Source organism: Epargyreus clarus, unplaced genomic scaffold, assembly GCF_041222505.1.
Source record: "Epargyreus clarus isolate Ecla_fem2 unplaced genomic scaffold, WU_Ecla_fem_2.2 ptg000002l, whole genome shotgun sequence".
Taxonomy (NCBI): domain Eukaryota; kingdom Metazoa; phylum Arthropoda; class Insecta; order Lepidoptera; family Hesperiidae; genus Epargyreus; species Epargyreus clarus.
In genome coordinates, this window is record NW_027332210.1 from 9798593 (window position 1) to 9820712 (window position 22120).

Consider the following 22120-nt stretch of genomic DNA (forward strand, 5'->3'; position numbering starts at 1 on the left):
CGCTATACAAAGATGTTGTTTATATTCTACCCGTCTGCCTTTAAACTCTGTTAAAAAGAAAAGTTGTATATCGTCGGATGAAGGGTTAAGTTTATTGGCCCATTTCTGGGCACGGGTCTCTCTCACAATGTTTTCGTTGACATATTTTCGAAAAATCCAAAGTAAATGCGTCTGATTTGAACTTTGAAACCTAATATTAATTTACTAACATCATTACCAAACAACTTCTCTCCCTATTTCGGTGTAACACACCTTCCATTTCACATGTTATACAAAGTTAGACAATGCACAAATAGTCATAGCTCACTATCTGTTCAGAGCTATGTGGGTGACACAAAATCGATACCTTATTGACTGTAAGGAATCCCCCATAGCGAAACTTTCTGCTATTCCGCTAACAAGCACTGTTCTGTGCTGTGACGGAGAATGCGGTAACTAACAGTTCAATTTAAAGGTGATTGAACTTTAGATTAGATTTTTTATCGCCAAATTTATTGATAATTACAAGCATGATGAATAATTGCAAGTGTTTACTTAGATTTGGTAGCAGTGACCCCTTACCATTACTAAATAATAAATTTAGTACAGACATTAAATTATTTCTTGTAATTAAAAAAAATAGATTTTTTAAACTTAGTAACGGCTATACCGACGTTGATCAAACTTTTATATACTTGTATATATATATTTACTGTACAAAACATATAATAATATTCGTTACGTTCACCCAAAAATGTCCATACTTATAAAGGTAAAAGTATTTTTTTTTCATGTGATGTTTTTTGTGCTTTTATAATAATTCACATACCTAACGACATACATAACGACGTTCTAATCAACCCCGAATACCGAATAGTAGGTACTCTTTACGTAGAGAAACAAAAAAATATAGAAAATAATACTTGTAAATTAATTCTTCAAAAAATAAGTTTACAACGCCATCTACAACTGTCAACCTAAATTTAACTGAACGTCACTTACCGCGTTTTGGCGTTCATTAGCCGCAGTTCCATTGGTAATTAAGAGGCGCTGGGCGGTGTTCCGGCGAGATAAAACCCTACATAAATCAGTCGTGAGGCGATATAGTGCCTCCGCTGCGGAAATATGGCCGTTACAATTCGGGGATTCACTGAGCGAATTACTAAGGTTCTGTAGGTTTGTATGGAATTTTAGTGGCAAATGAAAATACAGAAAAAATATCTGAATATTAGTGTATTGGTAGACAATTTGCACAGCCAGCGTGGACCATGGCCCAATCTTGATTAGGAGAGGAGACTCGTGCCTATAGGGAGTTAGAGAGAGTTATCGGTTGATGATGATGAGCATTCAGACATAGTGGTAGTGGTAAGTGATCACTACCACATGGACATCTGTAATCCACAACAGTAATAGCTTAGCAAGCAGTGATAGCCTAGTGGTTAAGAAACTCGACCTCTCGATCGAAGGGTCCGAGGTTCAAATCCCAGGCACGCACCTCTGATTTTTCGAAATTAAGTGCGTATTAAAAATTAATTAAAACTTGCCAAAGCGGTGAAGGAAAACATGGTGAGAAACCTGCATACCTAAGAGATTTAAAAAAAATCTGAAAAGGTATTTGAAGTCTACCAATATGCACTTGGCCAGCGCGGTGGACTATGGCCTGATCCTTCTCATTCTGAGAGTAGACCCGTGCCCAGCAGTGGGACAATAATGGGTTGATGATGATGATGAATAGCTTAGTTAATACTTCTCTCTTTATCTAGAGACTGTAGTTCAAATCTCAGAACTTTAACTTTTCAAAGGTATGTACAATATATGTATTACAAAATAATTATAACTTGCTATAAGGGTGAAAGAAAACATTGCCAGAAAATCTATATAAGTGAGAGACGTTTAAAAAGTTCTCAAATGTGAAGTCTTCTAACCCTCCCATAGTAGCTCGTTAAGCCATTCAAACGTGTTGCCCTCGAAGACTAAGTTGGAATGCTTCATGTCTTTATATGCTTTAACCACACACTACCTGCAGCAAAAGATGTGACAGAGGTGCCGACACTCGAAAACGACTTTGCCGTCTTTAATACTGATTACAAAATTCCTCAACAACGGCTACATTTTAATAATAATTCTCGTCTAGCACACTAATTAAACGAAAATTATTAATTAAAACTTTAAATTTTATTGCATTCCATAAATCACATCGAATCTTAATTAATAGTTGTTTAAAACTAATCTAACAAAGACAGCTATTTTAATAATAAAATTTGATTACACATTGTTTTTACGATAAAGGGAATAAGGCACTTGTTGCACATCCAAGCGATATAATTGATTTATATATTAAAATTTTATATGTGATATAAGATAAGGCAAAAATATCACCCTAGTATGTATTTGTAAAGAAACATAATATTTTTATATGCACTACAATTTTATACAGGTGCAACGCCGGAATAGAAACAGATTTACATAATTAAATAATTACTTGGTAGATGTAAGTAAAAAGAATATGATTACACACACACACGCATACCTACACACACAGACACACACATGGAGAGAGGGAGATACATACACAGCCACTCTCAGCCACGTACACATTTTACCATGAGTTTTTACGTTTTGACAAATATGACTGTTTTGGTAATTGTTTACGTATTTGCCCATACAAAATCTCAATCAGCGCCCCCTATCATTAAATGTCTAAATTAATAAAATGGCGCTTTTTTGCGAACATTTGAGATAGACAAAAAGACTTGAGCACTTACTTATTGTTACGTTTACTCAGTCTACTGAAGCAAACGGTAGCATTACCATGAGTTGGCATAGAAACGCCACTATAGAAATGGTAAATAGAAAACTATTGTCATTTTGCTAGTGAATAACATAACTACTATCGTTACGGTATTTCTTGACAACGTCTGTCAAATTAATGACTCATGGGACCGAATTTGTATGGCAATAGATCATAATGACATTCGCTAGCGATTTGATTTCGATAGGTTTTTTACGTATCGAGTTACGTCACTACGGATTTTAGTTCTACGAGTAACCACCAGAGGCGCTGTACAATTTTTCATACATTTATTTTACGCAGTCGCTAGCGAGTAATACTTTTGTAAACTTATGGTAGTCCTACGGAACAGAATAATGGATTGAGTAAACGTAACGTAAAATTGTAGGATGTTTTGAAAATTCATGGTAAGGGTACAGGAGTCAATGTTAAGTTTTATTGACATTAAATATATTTATTATTGTTTCGTTTCGAAAATTAATCGCTTTCGATATAACGCATCCCTGAATCCAATATCTAAATTTTATTGAATAAAGATATTCACAAATTGTTTTAATAACATCTATTAGATTCGACGATAACCGATAGATTGAAGGATTAATAAATTTTGGAGCACTCTTTATTAATTGTATTTGATCTGAGATAACATTGTGGAAAGGTTGTATCTCAAATACTTGTGGGTAAGTATTTATTTAGGCCATGTATCTCATAAATGTATTTTTATTTACAAACGCTATGTAAAAAGCGTACTATAAACTAAGTGATTATTTGACTGATAAATATGTGTGGTCTGAAGTAGCTCCAGCTCCACATGTACCGTTAGGTTAAGTTTACCATTATAAATAACATTTTTTTTAAAGATATGTGATGGACTTTCTTTCGCTGCTTCTTCTCCATAACTAAACACCTTGTGAAGTGGCGGTAGATGTACGAGTATTGACAGTCAAAAAGGGGTCTGTAAAGAACCTTATTTAAATAAAAAAAAATGATTTGATTTGATTTTGCTATGAAATAAGTTGTGACGGTGTAGTAGTATGAATGTAACACTCTTAGTGACAAGTTTGGCAATAGTCCATTACGCTGCCAAGTGCGGGATTATAGACTTTTCACACCTTTGTGAACTTTTAAAAGTAAAACTTCTTAAGCAAGAGTGACATGTTAAGGACGCGAGTCGTTGATGACGTCACACGTCAGGATTTTACGACGCGTGACGCCTGACATTGGTGATGTCAGACGTCAGGAACCTAAGACGCGTGACGTTGTTTTTTTTTTAAATTCTATGGATGCTACGATTCCTACACGGCAAAGCAAGTAATAATTAATATTTCATACGGACACAAATTGAACAGTCAAATGTATATATGGAATGCAAATTTTGGATATGTAATCATAACCATAATCATAATTTCTTTATTTCATAAATATGGTATTACATAGGATATTGTACAATTTATAAAGTTCAAACATATTTGACTGGGTAAGGTATGCAATTTTAAGTTCTAGGTTAGATACTAAGTATTAATCAATTAAAATACAATTTTAAATAGCAAACAATTATTACGAAACTAATAAATATACAAATAACTCATGTCAGAAAATGGTATACAGTATATGTAAATTCATTATCATCAAAATATTCTTCTTCGTAAATTCTCAAAACAATCTACAAGTTGTATTCACAAATGTAAGTTCTGTGCTTGTTAGAAGAGCTCCTAATTAAGTGGACATTACTCAAACATTCCACTCAGCCCAGTTAAGACAAATACTCAGTGTATTTAGACGTTCACTAGATTGTTTGGAGAGCAGACACACAAGAAACACAAGTTTCTTCAACATGTCTCTGTCTTTACAAAATATGTGTTTGGTTTTGGATCTAAGTTTCTCCTCAAAAGTAAGGGACATTTGAATTTCTTAGGGCTCATTTACATTGTCGTTAGGTAAATGCGTTTGTTAGTTGAAGGGGCCAATAAACCAATGGTGTAAACGCATAGTCCTTTTACGCCTAATTTTGCTCCTAATCTAGTGTTTTTAACTCTTTAAGATGAAATTTTTACAATTGCTGCCTACTAGAAATTGTCAAAGTTTGATCTTTAATAGGCAAAAATTGTATTGGATAGATTGTTTATTAATAACGGATGGTCGTAGGTCATCTATTCCGTTACTGGAGGTAATATCGGTTGTTTGTAACGATGTCGCAAACAAAAATATGAATATTATAAATTAAAATTGGAACGGAAAGTATATAAGTACATTATTTTAATTGTTTTAGGTTTTAATGACATGAACTTTAACCAGTAATTTTGAGAACAGAAAATCCAATTTAATTTATACGTATAGATTTATCGAAACGACTAAAGATTTAGATCATAAATAATTCATAACAAAACCCGACGTCAGACCAATCAAATCAAGCTCAACAGTTTTAGAAGTTTAATCAATTACGTTTGATTAAACAATCCGTTAGGAATTTTAAGGCAGGACCAAATACCAAAGTCCGCTACTAAAATACTAACTCGTCCAAAATTGCTTCGTTGCTTAGCATGCTGATGTGGTTGGGTGGATGTCTAAGATACAAGCGGAAAGCTATTAGCGGTTTTTATGGAAAATCATAACCCTTGCGATGAACAGGGTATACGACAAACATGTTTGTGGCGAGTAGCGTGTATGACAAACATGTTTGTGAAGTAGCGCTTAGAAACGACTATATTCGTGACGAAAAGGGTATAAGACAAACATATCTGTGACAAACTGGATGTTTCGCAAACATGTTTGTGACGAATTGCGCATTTGGCATACATATTTGGGACGACCTGCATGTGTACACATGTATGTATATTAAGGTGTGGTAATATTATTTTATTCCAATAGATCTACTCTATCAAAAGTTATTTCAAGTCAGAAGTATTCTTATCTTACAATGATACATATTAGGTAATTATATTATGGACCAGTAAATTGTGAGTGTCCCTTAACTTAAAGATGGCGTTGTAACTACAATTGACGTTATATTCTGAATGTACTCGACCAAAGACTCAGAAACAGCGCGTTAAAAAATATATCAAATGAAACTCAAAAACGCCTCAGCTATTCAAATACGCCACCTCGTATTTAGTCCACAGCTAGCTCCCAGTGATATTACATTGAAACTAAACATCGATTAATATTCATTAAACTTTGGAGAATATATTATATTTAATATATTGTACTGGTATTTGCATAACATTATTTAACACCCACGGCTGTGAGATAATCTCCAGACTGCTCCAGATTGCTCCAAACTTAGACTTGTCATGAAGAAATTGGTGTCTCATTGCTGGACAGGACTATCCTTTCTGGAAGCGAAAATTCAAATATAATATTACTTTTTCTAATGTAAATAAATATTGTTAAATTGCATTATATGGAAAGTGGTGGAGCAACTGTTTGACCAGGAGGATACCACCGCCAGACTTTCATGTTCATTTTCTACTTCAATCTTGCATAAAATAAACTTTTGTTAATATAAAATTCCATCTGATGTAATCAACCCCAGATAAGATTACTGTCCTACCGGAGGAAAACCAGGTACGTTGCAATCACTGAGGACAAAGTTGAAACGCTTCCGATAAGTATGACTGTCGCACCACACACTTCAAATCGGAACACAGCAGCGCTTTAAAAATGTTATTAGGCAGAAATAGGTGTGGCGACGGTGCAGCCGTAGTCGATCCACAGAGTCCAAAGACTTTATTAAAAGTCCAAAGATTTTTTAAAGCCCCGACATCTAAAAATTAGAGACTCAGTCTTTTTAGGCCAAACATTACGTTACAATATAAACTAATTTAAAAGTTAAGTAATTAACGTAAAGTTGTAACGATCGAACTGCAAAGTGGTGAGATAAGCTTTGATCAAATCCCTTTGTCGGCAACTTGCCGAAATCCTTTGATCGGCGTTTCTTTGAGTTAAATAAAATGTGGATAAAAACTAAGATAACGGGGAATATTTATGATTTCGGTTTTATATAAAGGAGGAGGTTTTGTATTATCTTTACCTGACGGCGGAGGGTAATGTTTTTGAGTTTATATAGTATGTATTGAGCAGTGATAGCCTAGTGGTTAAGAACCTCGGCCTCTCGATCGAGGGGCCGAGGTTCAAATCCCAGGCTCTCCTCAGATTTTTCAAATTTATGTGTGTATTGGAAATCAATTATGATTTGCTAAACGGTGAAGGAAAACATCGTGAGGAAACCTGCGTTGAACATTGATTTAATATACCTAAAATATATACTCAAGGTACACACTAAAATGTACCTTGAAATACAATTCGATATTGAAAAACTTGTCTAATGTATTTGAATACACAAAATGTTGGCACTCAAAGTCTAGATAACATTTATTAAGTTAGCTTAAAATGTCGTAATGTAATACATGACTGTGTTTGTCCAAAATACATTTTTTTTATAATAAAGGAGTAGCAGACGAGCATGCAGTCCACCTGATGGTAAGTGGCTACTACCGCCCATGGACATCTGTAATCAACCCCAGATAGGATTAGATATTCCAACCTGAGGTCGGCTACAGATGCGCCGCTACCTCTGAGGACTAAGCTGGAACGCCTCGGAAAAACCTGTCTCCCTTACCACAACCTTCAAACTGGAACACAGCAGCGCCTAACACTGCTGTTATTAGGTAGAAATAGGTGTGGCGGTGGTGCCGCCGGAGTCGAACCACAAAGGGTTCTACCACCTTAAAATTGATAAAAATGAAATAAAAATATATCTTAAACATCAACTTTTACCCATTTAGAATAAAAATATCCATTAATTGGAACATCCATTCTCGAAACAAACTTTTAAAATAAACTTCGAAATTAAATAGTTTTTATTCGTAAAGGTTTTTAGTTTTACTGTAGTATCAAAAACCAAAGTTCCAAAGCTTACGTGCAACGCATACCAAATGACCCTATACATCACAAAACGAAAGTTCCCATACTCATAACTTTGAAAGTTTTGTTTTGTAAAGCTTTCACTCGGCACTCCGGTCACGTTTTTTTCAAAATCGACATCAAATTCTTTGAAAAGAAAGAACGAGATCTGAGTATTATGAGGTCTTTCGTATTGCTATATCTTATACCTTTATAAAATTCTCGTGTCACAGTGTTAGTTACCGTACTCCAAAATCGGTAAAGCCGTTTAGGTAGACTTCAGAAATATGTACTAAACCAACATTTATTTGAATTATTTTTTACTTTGTAGTGACATAGAAGTCGGTTGTATTTTTTGTTAAAAAAATTATTTTATATTTATACTTATCTAAGATATTGAAATACCAAGCGAGCATGCACTCCACCTGATTATAAATGGCTAAAGCCGCTCGTGGGCATTTGTAATCAACCCCATTATTAGATTCGTAGCTGTGGTGGGGTACAGATGCTACCCTGAAGACTAAGTTGGAATGCCTTAGATAAGTATGTCTCCCGTGCCATACCCAAAGCAGCACACAGCATCGCTTAACACTGCTTTAATTAGACAAAAATGGTGTAGCGGAGATGGTACAGAGGGTTCTACCAACTCAAATTAGTTTACAAGTAGCAACGCTTCTGTAACTACTGAGAAATTAATATTTCTTTTCAATTAAGTGTTTATTTGGCATTTTTTTAATTTGGTGTACATAAAATACTTTTTTTAAATAAAAAAGAAAAAAACAAAACATGCTAGATTGTTCTAAACCCCCACTATTATATTCAGAGCCCAAAAGTAAAATAAGCAAACACTAAATATTTTCTAAAAACTAATATATCATCGAAAACATAACGTTCATAACACAAGAAAAGTCATGAATTATTCCTAGTTATACACTAGGTCGTTTGATCTTCGACCTACAGCTTTGCCCTAAAACTGGTAAGCCTTTCGCGTGAAAACAAAGGTATTAAAGCAACTTTTTTATTCCAAGAACACAAATGTTGACGTTCGAAATGATAAGAGTCTTCCCCCATTTAATTACATTCGTCATAAGTTATATTATTTTTCGTATGATATAATTTATATGACCAAAACCACGTATAATTTCGCGGGTAAGTATGTAGCTCTGGACTGATATATGAAGTTTAGCAACGTTGGACGCGGTCAGGAGTTGGATGGGTACTAGTGGGGGTAAATGCATGATACTATGCTTCAGAAGTTACATTAATACTTGTATGTTGGGCCTGGTTAGTCCAATAGATGTTGATCTTTATTTATTTTAAAAACACTCTACATAGGCTGTCCACCAATGCGTACCTCCTACGTCCATCCACGTTATTGCAGCTTGTCGCAGTATTCTCCAAGCCGCCTACAGTTGTGATGAGAAATCCGTGCAGTATAAAATAAGTAGCACTGATGCGCTCATTCCATCTGATGGTAAAACTTACGAAACAAAAAGTGTCGTCGTCGTCGACATCAACCTAGTGCTAAGCATGGGACTCGTTTCAAAGTTTAGTGGTTTAGTCCACCGAGCTAGTTAAGTGCAATATGTTAGGATTTCCGCACTTTTGATTTATTTTTTAATAACATAAGTGTAGCAGACGAGCATGCAGTCCGCCTGTTGGTACTGCCGCCCATGGACATCTGTAATCAACCCCAGATAGGATTAGATATTCCTACCTGAGGTCGGCCACAAATGCGCCGCTACCCCTGAGGACTAAGCTGGATGCTCCGAAAAAGTATGTCCCCCTTACCACACCCATCAAAACGGGACGGACGGGACGGAATTATGCAGAAAAAGGTGTGGTGGTGGTTCCGCCGGAGTCGAACCACAAAGGGTTCTTCCACCTTCAAAACTCTAAGGCATGTAGGTTTCCTCACGATGCTACTTTTGTGAATAACCAGCTCACATAAGTTTCACTTTTCTAAAATCGTTTTCGATCGGATAAATGAGAAACGACCCTAAAAGTGAGTGTAATCTTGAAATATCACGGGTTATACAATGTTGCGGTGTGTTCTGTTTTGCGAGCAAACATCATTTTTTATATCTGACTACATTGTTCACGCGGTTATGCTTGCGTCCGTCCATCTTACACACTTTACTTGATATGCTCATAGATAAGTATAGATATCTCACCGCCTCGTAATTGAAGGAAGTCATGCGCAGTTAAGTGGTGCAAAAACACGAAATTGAAGAAAAGGTGCAGAGAAATATCGTTTCATTTGCAAATGATTTAATTACTGCATTTTTTTAAAAACTAACAAACACTAAATTAGATTACAGTGAAAATTTCAATCGTCAAAACTGGTTAATTTCATAAAAAACATTTTCTTGTTAGGAGTGAGTAATCTTTACTAATCTATGGATATGCTATACGGTATTATTTAAGATTGAAATGGTAAATGTGCTTGCATTCCACCTAACAGTAAGTGATCAATGTCGCCCATGGACATCCGTGTTACCTGTAACCAACTCCTTATAGAACAGCTGGTCTGAAGCCTACCTGAAGCCAATCACAAAAGCATTGCCATTATTGACTTTCCCAAGTATGAGGATGCTTGCCAAATAAGTTAAACGCCATCTGACTTAAAATATTAAGGATTCCTACAATATTTTAAGTTAAGAGACCCCACACCCTTTACTTTATCCCCTAAAACTCATCTATAATATTATCTTCGGAAAAGATTATTTTAAGCTAATGCGTTAATTTCATAGAAAAGTTGGTAAAGAAGTAAAAGTATTATTTCTTTACTACATGTAATTATGGGACAGACAGACAATCCATTTAATTTATTCATAAAGCTCGGCGCTAAAGAGCCTTCTAGAAATGTCGGCTTGAAATAAAATATACGAGATGCGAAATGTATCAGTCTTTACGTTTTTATTAGGAAAATACGTGTTTGAAAGATGTATTGAGTATTTGCTCTTTTCGTGCTTACAATGTATTGATCTCTTTCAAGTAGGTTTATTTGACCGCTGTATTTCTGTCTGACTTTGAGATGACTATCAAATACTTTATTACAAGAATTTATTTAGCAGTAATAGCCTAGTGGTTAAGAAACTCGGCCTCTCGATCGAGGGGTCCAAGGTTCAAATTCCAGGCACGTACCTCTGATTTTTCAAAGTTATGTATTACAAATTAATTATCACTTGCTAAACGGCAAAGGAAAACATCGTGAGGAAACCTGCATACATAATTTTATAAAAAAAACCTGATTTATAAAAAACTAAATCTCAAATGTACGTGTAGTCTACCAATTCGCACTTGGCCAGTGCAGTGGTCTATGGGCTAACCCTTCTCATTATGAGAAGAGACCCGTGCCCAGCAGTGGGACAGTAATGGGTTGATGACAATTTATTTAGCTGGCCATGTTCGTTCGTATGTGTGAGTCTAATCTTGCAAATTAATTTTAAACCCGTTATTCCCATCCGATTGAGTTGAAATTTTTCATACATTTGGTTTGAATGACAATGCATGATTAGATTAATGACGTCATTCGAAATCTTATATTACGGACGCCCCAAAATGGCCGACCAATTTTTTTTAATAAATTATATGGGTAACAAATGACAGGGTTTTCTGGTAAAAATACGAAAACCATACAAACTTGTATGTAATGGAACGTAAGGTAATTTGCTATGCTACGTAAATTTATACGTGAAATAAAATATCGACGTGTACAACTGTACACACAATATAAATTTCTAATTTCGTCAGAATAGAATCCAGAACTTATATATGTCACCTTTATAATTGTCGCCCACCACACTGTATACACTTTGTGTTATATTTAAGATTCTAAAATGCCAACCCGTAAAATTGTACTTCTTAAAAAGTCTACTTAAAAGTCTACTAAAGGTTGAGCCAACATTATTCCCTCCAAAAGCCATAAAAACGTTCGGGCTTAGTTAAAAATTCAGTTGCGAGCGTATAGCAAAAGTTTCAAGACGAGGATGTGTTAAAGATATTAAACGTGGATATGATAATATTATTACATATTAAATCAGTGTGTGTACTTGTGTACGCACTTAAGAAGTCACACTTCTTTAGTCTTCTTTGGTATTTAGAAGCCACACTTCTTTAATGTATTTTTTAGCTTTCTAACAATTATCTGATCGAACGATCGATAGACAAAAGTAAAGTATTCGAAATATATTTTGTGTTTCTGATTCTGAAAAGAAGTTTAACTTCAAAAACATTTCAGAAAATAAACATATGATCAAATACTAAATAACAATTGTTTAATCGCATAGTAAATAGTTATTATCACACATTATTAATAATAATATAATCAATATTATTATTAATAATGTGTGGTAATTATAACCAATATTTTGCCCACCAAAAGTCAACATTTGACAATACCTGGACATAAAATTGAAAATAGATTACTATTAATAATATTTTTTTTTTAGATCTTAAGCTTCTTTGAGATTGTTTAAGTTGTTGCCAAGTATCATAATAAATCCTTGATATAGCAATTGTAGAAGTATTAACAAAATTTACACAAGAAAATTTTGTCGAAAATTTTAAAATATTCAAATTAAAAGGATACAACAATTACAGCTAGATTTTAAGAACCCTACGCCTAGAGTTACTAAGAGTGAAATCCGCTGAAGTCCGTTAGCCCTGCATTGCGGTTGAATCATTAAGGAGGTCGATTGCGCTAATGAGGCTGGGATCATCGCTGCTAACTGTACTGCACAGTATGTACGGTGTGCAAAAAAGTGTATCAATATAGAACAGAGTTAAAAATATTGGAGGTGCTTTAATATGGACTTCCACTCTAAGGGTTGTCTACAGTGTGCAAATATATAAAAAAATGAGTGCAAATAAATAAAACTATCTTATAGCTTGTAGGTAACAAGATATTGTTATTATTGGTAAGAATTTGAATGTGTCGCGGTTCTAACAATTTTATATTTGAAGATTGTTTTATCCAATAATACAGAAGTCATACATGAAATATAGCGTAACCCGAGAAACAGTGAAGACAGTTAAGCTGAGGGTTCTAGATTCGATTCCAGATGAAGCCAATACATCCTCCCCAGCTCTCGTCCTCTCCCAATCTTCCCCCACTATAGTAACGCCATTTTAGTAATATAATGGATTTGGGTATTTATACTTTAGTCCTTATATTTATTGCCAAAAAAACTAAGAAACAGTTAATTATAATTACCGTTTTCTCTTTTGTTTTTCAATAAGATGTCAAAAAATTTAAATCAAACTTTCTCAATTTGCTCATTATCTTAAATTAAGTAATAAAAAGTATTTTTAATTTCATTTCAACGATTTTTTTGTTGTTGTTACATCAACACGCCTACGTTTTAGTGCAGCTTCAAAAGTTCGCCGGAAATTTTGATGTGTAAGTGAAATTTTAGCCGCATGTGGCGAAGGGTTCAAAGCGAGCACATTTAGGGTTTTAGAAGCCTTAAAGCTTGGTGATGAGCGATTGTTTTAATGCAGGCAATTTGATGCTTTATACGCAGGTCTTTTTTTGCATAGTACTATGAGTAAGGTAGATATTATTTATAATATTTTAGTAATTCGAAATGAGTATATTTGTAGTATGATGTTTTTGTTTCCTTTCGTTGGGCCAGTATGGATGTTGGGTTTCATATGACACTATCATCTTGGTATTTAGGAGTGACAAAACATCTGTGATAGGCTTCAGACAATATTCTGATCTGCACGGAGTTGGAGACGTCCATTGGCGAAGTGATCACTGAAATTTCTAGGAAGTGCTTACTGCCCATGGACATCTGCAATTGATTACAAAGAGGATTGAAATCCTTTAACACAGCAGCGCTAAGTATTGCTACTTAGCAGCTTAGGAGTCGAAGGATCCTACCACTTTCTTATTAATATATTTTTACATTATATAAGAGTAGCAGACGAATATGCACTCCATCTGATGATAAGTAGCTAGTGTCTCCTACGGACATCTGTAATCATCGCCAGATAGGATTAGATATTACTACTTGAGGTCGCTACGTCTGAGGATTAAGCTGGAACGCCTCAGAAAAGTATGTCTCCCTTACCACATCCTTCAAACCAGAACAGAGCAGCGCTTAACACTGCTGTTAATAGGCTGAAATAGGTGAGGCGGTGGTGCCGCCAGTAAACCACAAAGGGTTGTACCACCTTCAAAATATATACGTATACCAAGTCCAGCAATATTTCTACTCCATGTCTACTGAGCCTACAAGTTATCGGTGTTGTTGGCTAATTATCGCATTAACTTAAGTAGCGTTGAGTGTGATGAGCGGCGATGGGGATTTTATGACGTCATAAGATTGGTACTTCGACGGGAGCAGAAATATAGAGGGTTAAATAAAATTATCTTAGTGCCGCTTTTTGCAGCCATTGGTGTAAATGAGAATTTTATGTTGCACATTTTGGTTGGATGGATGGTATGGATGGTTTACAGATCTGCACTGAAAATGCTTCAAGTATTTGATCAGCTAAAAGTGATGATACAAACTAAATTCAAGGTAGCGGAACCCCTTGGAGTTCGATTCTGGAAGCATCACTGCCACACCTATTTTTGCAAAAATAACTGTAATAATAAGCGTTCCGGCGTTCCACTTTCAAGAGTGTTGTAAGGGAGATATAGTTATCGGAGGCGATCCAGCTTAGTCTGTAGCAGACCTCAGGTTGTCAGGTTCATGTCCATGGGCGGCAGTATCAGCAGAAGCCACTGAACAACAGAACTCTATAATGTTACTAGAAAAAAATATATAGGGGAGCGTAAACTGCTCCCCCAGGAAAGAGCCCGATTGGGGCATCGCGCCCAGAGGACTTCCAATGTGTTCCCTCGGAGATCCTGGAGTTTTCCAACAAGTGCTGAGGACGGGCACCGGGGTAAGTTTTTGTGCGGTAAAAATCTCACATAACCCGGCGTCGCTCCCACGTCGTCGGGTACCTTTTGAATGTCCCCCCCTCGTAAACAAAAAAAGAAAAGGATTTGAATAGACTACTACGTGTATTCACTCATTTTCATTTTGTCAAATAGAATAAAAAAATAACCACCAATCTAATTCTCGTTATGCTAAACCATTTCATTTTTCCCTTATATGTCATTATTCTAGTCTAATGTAAGGTGTTTCCCTACGAAGAAGTGGCGCAAGAAACTCTATATATTCCGAAAACATAAGGATTATAGTGTTAAACGACAGAAAGACGTCTTGGAAAGACTGATTAGCATCTTTACGATAACGGCACTTCGGGATAAAACCGGCGTCTCATTATACGGCCGCGTTTCACGCACATGCACGAAAATAAAAATGGAAATACGCACCAATCTTTCCAAAAGGTGCCTTATGAATTATTGAAGTTGCAGCGACACGGTGGAGAGAAAAGTTAACCAGCACTTTTAAGATTAAAGTTAGTTATTTAAAAGAAGAAATAATTCGCACAGGCACGAAATTTTACATCATTATTGACACAACTGTTTTTAACTTACAAAAATAGTGTAATGTTGCCACACTCTTTATAACACGTTTTGAAGAGTGTGGTAGGGCTGAATAACTTACTAGGTGTTCGATCGTTCTGAATACTTATGAGTAGCAATGCATCATTTATTTTGTCATTTAGTTCTGGAACTCCCCTATATATTTTTTCTAGTAGCACACCTGGTGTTCACAACGGTATGCGGCCACACAGTCTTGCCGCTCACAACCCCAGAAGCCCCCTTTTAGTCGCCTCTTACGACAGCCAGGGGATACCGTAGCCCTATTCTAGTCCCGAGACTACAGGGACAAGTCTATTCAAATCCTGTGTGTAATGATATAAGCAATAAGTGCAGATTTTATGTGTAAAATTTATTTTTCTATATGTATGCTAAACTCGTAAAGTTGCACATGGATTGATTCAAAGTTCCCGCACAGTGCTGCATTTTTACATAAAAAGTTTATATACTTTTTATCGCGAATTTCCCACGGGAAATGTCAGAGTCACGGAGAAGCGTGATAGTGCTGTAACTGAGTAAAATTCACTTCAATGTAAAATTACACGAATTTTATTCAACTATGTTTACAAAAAAGTACGATTTTTATGATTGTTTTAATAAAAAGCGAGTCATTTCCTTTGTCATCAATATATGACTGTCCGATCGCTGGGCACGGGTTCCTTCTCAGAATGAGAACGGTTCCGCCATCGTCCACGACGCCGACAAAGTGCGTATTGGTCGACTTCACATACCTTTGCCAATTTTTCATTTATTTAATTTCCCAAAAGGTAGAAACGGGATTAACATTTTTATACGGGTGCAAATGGTTAAGTGCGGTCCGCATAATGCGATGTCGGTCGTATCCCGTTCTGTCGTTTGAGATAATTTTTGCATCGTAAAAATGCTAATACTATAAAGCGCTGTTCAGTACAATGGTTTATTGTACAATGAATTAACGTGGAAATGAGATGGGAGTATAAGATTTGCAAGAAATGTTTACCATAAAACCAACAGATAATTTATTAAAATTTTGATGCGATAGAAATGGTAAATGAGCACGAAGCTCATCTCGAAGATCATGTTAATTGGTCACAGTCATATAGTATATCCATCGCTTAGAATATAGTGCATAACATGTATCTTCGTTTATTAGTGAACAAGAACTGTTTTACATTAGAATTAAGTGTGGCAATGGTCAAACCTCATACCTCCCTGGTCACTTTATGCTGGTTTCTTTTCAACATCACTCAATCGTGTTCATTATCATTATCCGAAGAACACTCATAAAGAAATAAAACACATGAACATATAAGTAGTAAATCAAGAAGAGGAATATTAAAAAAATAATACTTCTTCAAAAGTACAGCAGACTCACTTAAAATAATACAATAATTATAAATTTTACACACAAAGGAAATAGCGACCGAAATGTAGTATAAAATATTTCCTTTTCCAAGCTTACAAAAATAGTAAGCGATAAAGCGTGTACATTAATCAAAAATAACATAAATATGGGTTCAAAACAAAGCAATAAAAGACCTTACGGCGACCAGTGGCAGTTTGCGAAAACATAAATTTCGTACACGGGCTATCGGTGTTGAATATACTTTTACTTATTTTCACTTTCAACCTCCAAAAAGGGATGGCAATTTTTTCCTATTTATTTCTTTCCTTTTAAGTCATATTACTAAATGGCGTTGGTCACTTACCAGTTGAAGAAATCGTGGAGCATACTTCACCATACTGTTCCAATGTATGGATGAGGTATTATATTATACGAATCTTCCAGAAAAAAAATCAGATTAATAAATTATCTTCATTATTATTCAGGCACTTACCGGAAAATAATATTTACTGCAAGGAGACGTGATATATAGTATATGTAAAATGTTTGAAGTATACACCAATCTGTAGCAACTAAGCACGTAGCAATTCTTTCTATTTTAGGCACTTTTCGGAAAAAATCCCCTGAATGCGGGTACGTCAATCAAAATTGATCATGACTGACTGTAGCAAAAATTCTTTGTGAAAACTGTCAAAGGTTTGCCTGAATGATAAAAGAACGAATTAAGCTGTTCTATTTCCAATTTTATCTTTGGGATACTTTAGCGACCTAGACAGCTTGAGGAGTTGAGGACTTGAGAAAATTGAGTTAGTGAGTCTTAACTTAGTTAGAAATGATGTAATTTTATTACTTTGTTAATTAATGGTACTTGTACTTAATTTGATACGTATTTTAATTATGTTTAGATTAAAAAGTCATCATTTATTTGTAGCAGCCAGACAAGGTTCTAAAAGGTAAACTTGACAGATGGTGACGAATATAGGTGACAGTTAGCGACGGGCGACGACAGTTGATGGCTGTCGGCGACGCCAGTAGGCGACTTTCACCGATGCCGATTATAGAAGGCGGCGACAATGGGCAGCCATTAGCGACTGAGATCGACATGGATTATCGCTCGTGTATTTTTTTAAAATATAGGAGAAGCACCTGATGGTAAGTGGCTACAATGGCTAAGCAACACCAGATACAAAAAGATATTCCTACCTGAGATCGGCCACCGATGCGCCGATACCCCTGAGGTCTAAGCTCGAACGCCTCGGAAAATTATGTCTCCCTTACACCCTTCAAACCAGAACACAGCAGCGCTTAACTCTGTTGTTATGAGACAGAAGTAGCTGTGGCGTGGTTCAGTCGACCCACACAGGTTTCTCCTACCTTCAATAAAACGTGAAATACTCGCGTATCGTATTTCGTGAATAGGCCTCCTTAACCGTAACATCTTGGCTTGTGCATGTAATTGATATTCCATACAATACTGTCACTCAAAGCCAAAGGACAGGTTACAGATTGGTTTGATCAAACAGGTGACAGTGATCGGTTAGTAATCAATCTATGTATGTAGGTTTCCCATTGATGTGGTTTAGAGCCGAAATATTAATTAAATTGAAAGTCCCTATAAATATATCAAATAGACTAACCATCACATGTTTACCACGGTAGCAACGATATTTGTAGTTGACCATATTGAGGTGATCTGCATGAGGCCTTTACAGATTTTTGCTCTTAAAGGCTAAATTTGAAGCTGGTTAAACCCTCTGTGATTCGATTCCAGCGGCCCCAGCGCCACACCTATTTCTGCCTAATAACGGTTTGAAGAGTGTGGGGAAACATACATTTCCGAAGGTTTCCAGTTTAGTTCTCAGGGGTCGCGGCGCATCTGTCTCCGACCTCAGGTAGGAATCTAATTCTAATTGGGGTTGATTACAGATATCCATGGGCGGTAGTAGCTACTTACCATCAAATAGACTGCAAGGTCGTCTGCTACTCTTATATCATAAAAAAACGTATTTTTATACGACGACACATCAAAATTTCATTTTTAAGAACATCTTTAATTTTTTAAGAGTCTATTTTTCTTCTGCTTCTTCTTCTTCTTGAAATACACAACAAGTACTCTCAATTACTTGTTAATTGGAATTAAACCTACATTATTTTACGTACATGTTTGTTTTCGCAGCCCAATAAATACAGACCCTTACATAAGGGTGCTGGAGGGTGAGAAACGCGCAATTAAGCGACGCGGTGACACAGAAAATTAATTCTGACGATGTTCTTTAAGTGAAGCTGAGTCGCGAATTCGTGGTAAAAAATTTAATACTCCAAAAATTGATGAATTGGTGGATTTTTTAATCGTGTGAAATGTACAGACACAACGTAAAACGCTTCGAAAAATCAGCAATGCATACTTAGAACTTGCACCAAATTGGGCTGTAGAAGATCGCAGAGGCATTTAAGGGTGTAAAACCCTTTTTATTTCGACTCCACAGTCACAAACTCCACACTTATTTGTCCCTTACAGCAGCAGCGTTATAAGTTTGTGTTCTGTATCGTGTATTTGCCCATACATTTCCATTCAGCGCCCCCAGCAGACTGTATAAGAACTGATTGGAAATGTATGGGAAATACGTAAACAAATACAAAAACAATCATTTTTGTAAAAACGTAAAAACTCATACTAAGGATTTAAAGCCACAACCTATGACAGTTATGAGATGTTTTAATTTTGTTCTCAGGGGTAACAACACATCCGCGACCAAATTGATGTGATCATCCCCATCTGAAGCTGATCAGAGTAGTTCGACTATTTTGATAGTAGAATGTAAGAATATATAAAATATTTGTCACCATTTACCATTACTAAATTCTGGCAAGAAATAATTTTCATTAAATTTTCATTTATTCATTTCATTCATTCATTTCGACTCCGGAGGTATATCGCTAAACATACAAATTACATGCTCGGCTTGAGAGCCGATGCTTAGGTATATTATAAGAGGCCGATATGTCTGCTGAACGAGGCAGGAAAAATCTTCGAACGGATAATTGCCGTTCGCGTCAGCAGACATCTATCGTGCATTGGCCCGGACCTGTCCGACAATCAATTCGGTTTTCGCGTTGGGCGCTCGACAATGGACGCTATTCTCCGCGTCCGGGCGCTCACGGAGCGGGCCTTTTCCAGAGGCAGAGTAGTCTTGGCAATAAGTCTGGACATAGTTAATGCCTTTAACTCTCTGCCCTGGAACGCGATAAGGGAGGCTCTCTTACATCATCGGGTGCCTCCTTATCTGCGGAATGTCTTGTCGGCCTATCTGTCGGACAGAAACATCATCTATCCGGGCCGATACGGGAGAGTCCATGAGAGGGGCGTCATGTGCGGGGTTCCACAGGGGTCAGTCTTAGGGCCACTCCTTTGGAACCTCGCATACGATAAAGTGCTGCGGACAGCGCTTCCTGCAGGGGTCACCATCGTTTGCTACGCAGACGACACCTTGGTCCTGGCGGAGGGAGGGTCTTACGAAGGGACGGCGAGGTTAGCCGAACAGGGAGTGGCACGCGTTGTCGCTGAAATAAACGCCTTAGGTCTTCGCATAGCGTCGAACAAGACCGAGGCGCTGTGGTTCCACGGCCGAAGGCCGAGCGTGAGACCACCCTGCATGTCAGTGCGGGTAGGTGACGCAGTCATTGAAGTGGGCAGATACTTGAAGTATCTCGGGCTGGTGTTGGACAGTCGTTGGAATTTCGACGAGCATTTTGGCCGTCTCGTTCCCCGGATTCATAAGGTAGCGGGTGCTTTGCACAGACTGCTGCCAAATCTCGGGGGGCCGAAGGAGGAAGTCCGTCGCCTCTACGCAGGTGTCGTGCGCTCTGTCGCGCTCTACGGTGCGCCCATATGGTCTGATAGACTGTCGGGCTGCCGGCGCCGCGCGGCCAAACTGAATGCCGCGCAGCGTTTGATCGCGATCAGAGTCGCGCGAGGGTACCGTACCATATCGTACGAGGCGGCTACAGTCCTGGGGCGGTTTCCACCCCTGGACATTCTGGCGGATATGACCGCAGAGATCTTCTTTAAGATCCGCGGTCTCCGCCGGAGGGCTGATCCTGAGACGGTCAAAATGCTTCGGACGAGAGCCAGCTGGCGCGCCCTAAGACGCTGGCGTGAACGGCTGCAGGAGCCACGGGGCGCACGCCAACGCGTAGTCTGTGCAGTACTGCCCAACTTTCGAGCATGGCTTAAAAGAAGGAAATGCGTCACCTATCGGCTGACACAGATGCTCACCGGACATGGCTGCTTCGGTGAGTATCTGCATAGAATAGGCAGGGAAGCGACAGCGCAGTGTCACCACTGCGGGCATGCCCAGGATTCCGCGCAGCACACGCTCGAGCACTGTCCAGCGTGGCAGTCCGAGCGGCGGATCCTGGTACAACGGATAGGACCAGACCTCTCCCCGGAGGCTGTCGTCGCGGCAATGGTCCGTTCTGGCGAGGCGTGGGATAGCGTGGTTTCATTCTGCGAGCGCGTTATGGTCGCCAAGGAGGACGCCGAACGGGCCAGGGAGCGCGCTGATCCCGCGCGGAGAAGGAGGCGCCGAAGGCGCAGAAAGCGCCCCCCGGCGCGGTGTCCCTGTAGTCCCGGGACTAGAATAGGGCTATGGTATCCCCTGCCTGTCGTAAGAGGCGACTAAAAGGGGGCTTCCGGGGTTGCGGGCGGCAAGATTGGGAGGTCGAGCCGTCCAGCAAGCAACTCCGGGAAGGACGGCGGTATGAGTGGTCGCATACCGTCGTAAACACCAGACGGTGTGGTGAGACCTGACGCTCACCTAGGAGGAGCCCGAAGGGGCAACGCGTTCAGAGGACTCCGGTTGCGTTCCGTAGGAGATCCTGGAGTCCTCTTGGCAACGCTGAGGACGGCCACCGGGGGGGTTTTAGTGCGGTAAGAATCCCACATAACCCCGTGTCGCTCCTACGACACTGGGTACCTTTTGAAGGTTTCCCCCTCGTAAACAAAAAAAAAAAAAAAAAAAAAGGTATATTATAAGAAACGTGTCATACTTGACCCGTTTCTTATAAAATAACTAATACAGATTCTAAAAATAAACAGTAAAATTTAAGAATGTAATTCACAATTTAATAATCTTCACGGATGGGCGGCTCGCCCGAGGCGTAACAGCCCTTACGATATAATTTATGGGAAATTTTAATTTTAATTAACAAGATTCCCTTAACAGAACGACTGGTGAGACGACTATAGTATTTTAGAAGCTAATTTTGGAAATTTATGGCTTAACGGTTATTTAAATTAAGAAAATTGACAATATTTCTTAGATAAGATTTGTACAATATTTACCTACTTAGACTACTGTTTTTGAATTTTTTCGCTAATGTGTAAAGTATACTTAGATACTAAGATTATTTTCAGAATTTTTATGCGTGTATACGTAATACGTATACGTAAAAAGTGGATAATTATTAAAACTAAAATATTTATAAGGGCTTCGTTACACTTTAAACTGTATAGCACGGGCGTCTATGAGCTAAGTAGAGACTTAGGCTAATCCACTGCTACTTCTAAATCCTTTAATTTTTTTAATAACTTTAAGGTTAACTCTAACTTTTC

General features: G+C 37.7%; 1 protein-coding gene across 1 annotated transcript; it reads left to right on the forward strand.

The window, feature by feature from the left end:
- Positions 1 to 20552: 20552 nt before the first annotated feature.
- On the forward strand, positions 20553 to 21743 carry LOC140744747 (uncharacterized). Its single transcript, XM_073076394.1, has 2 exons — positions 20553 to 21053; positions 21732 to 21743. The coding sequence occupies exons 1-2, from the start codon at positions 20553 to 20555 to the stop codon at positions 21741 to 21743; spliced, it is 513 nt and encodes a 170-aa protein (XP_072932495.1).
- The last annotated feature ends 377 nt before the right edge of the window (positions 21744 to 22120 follow it).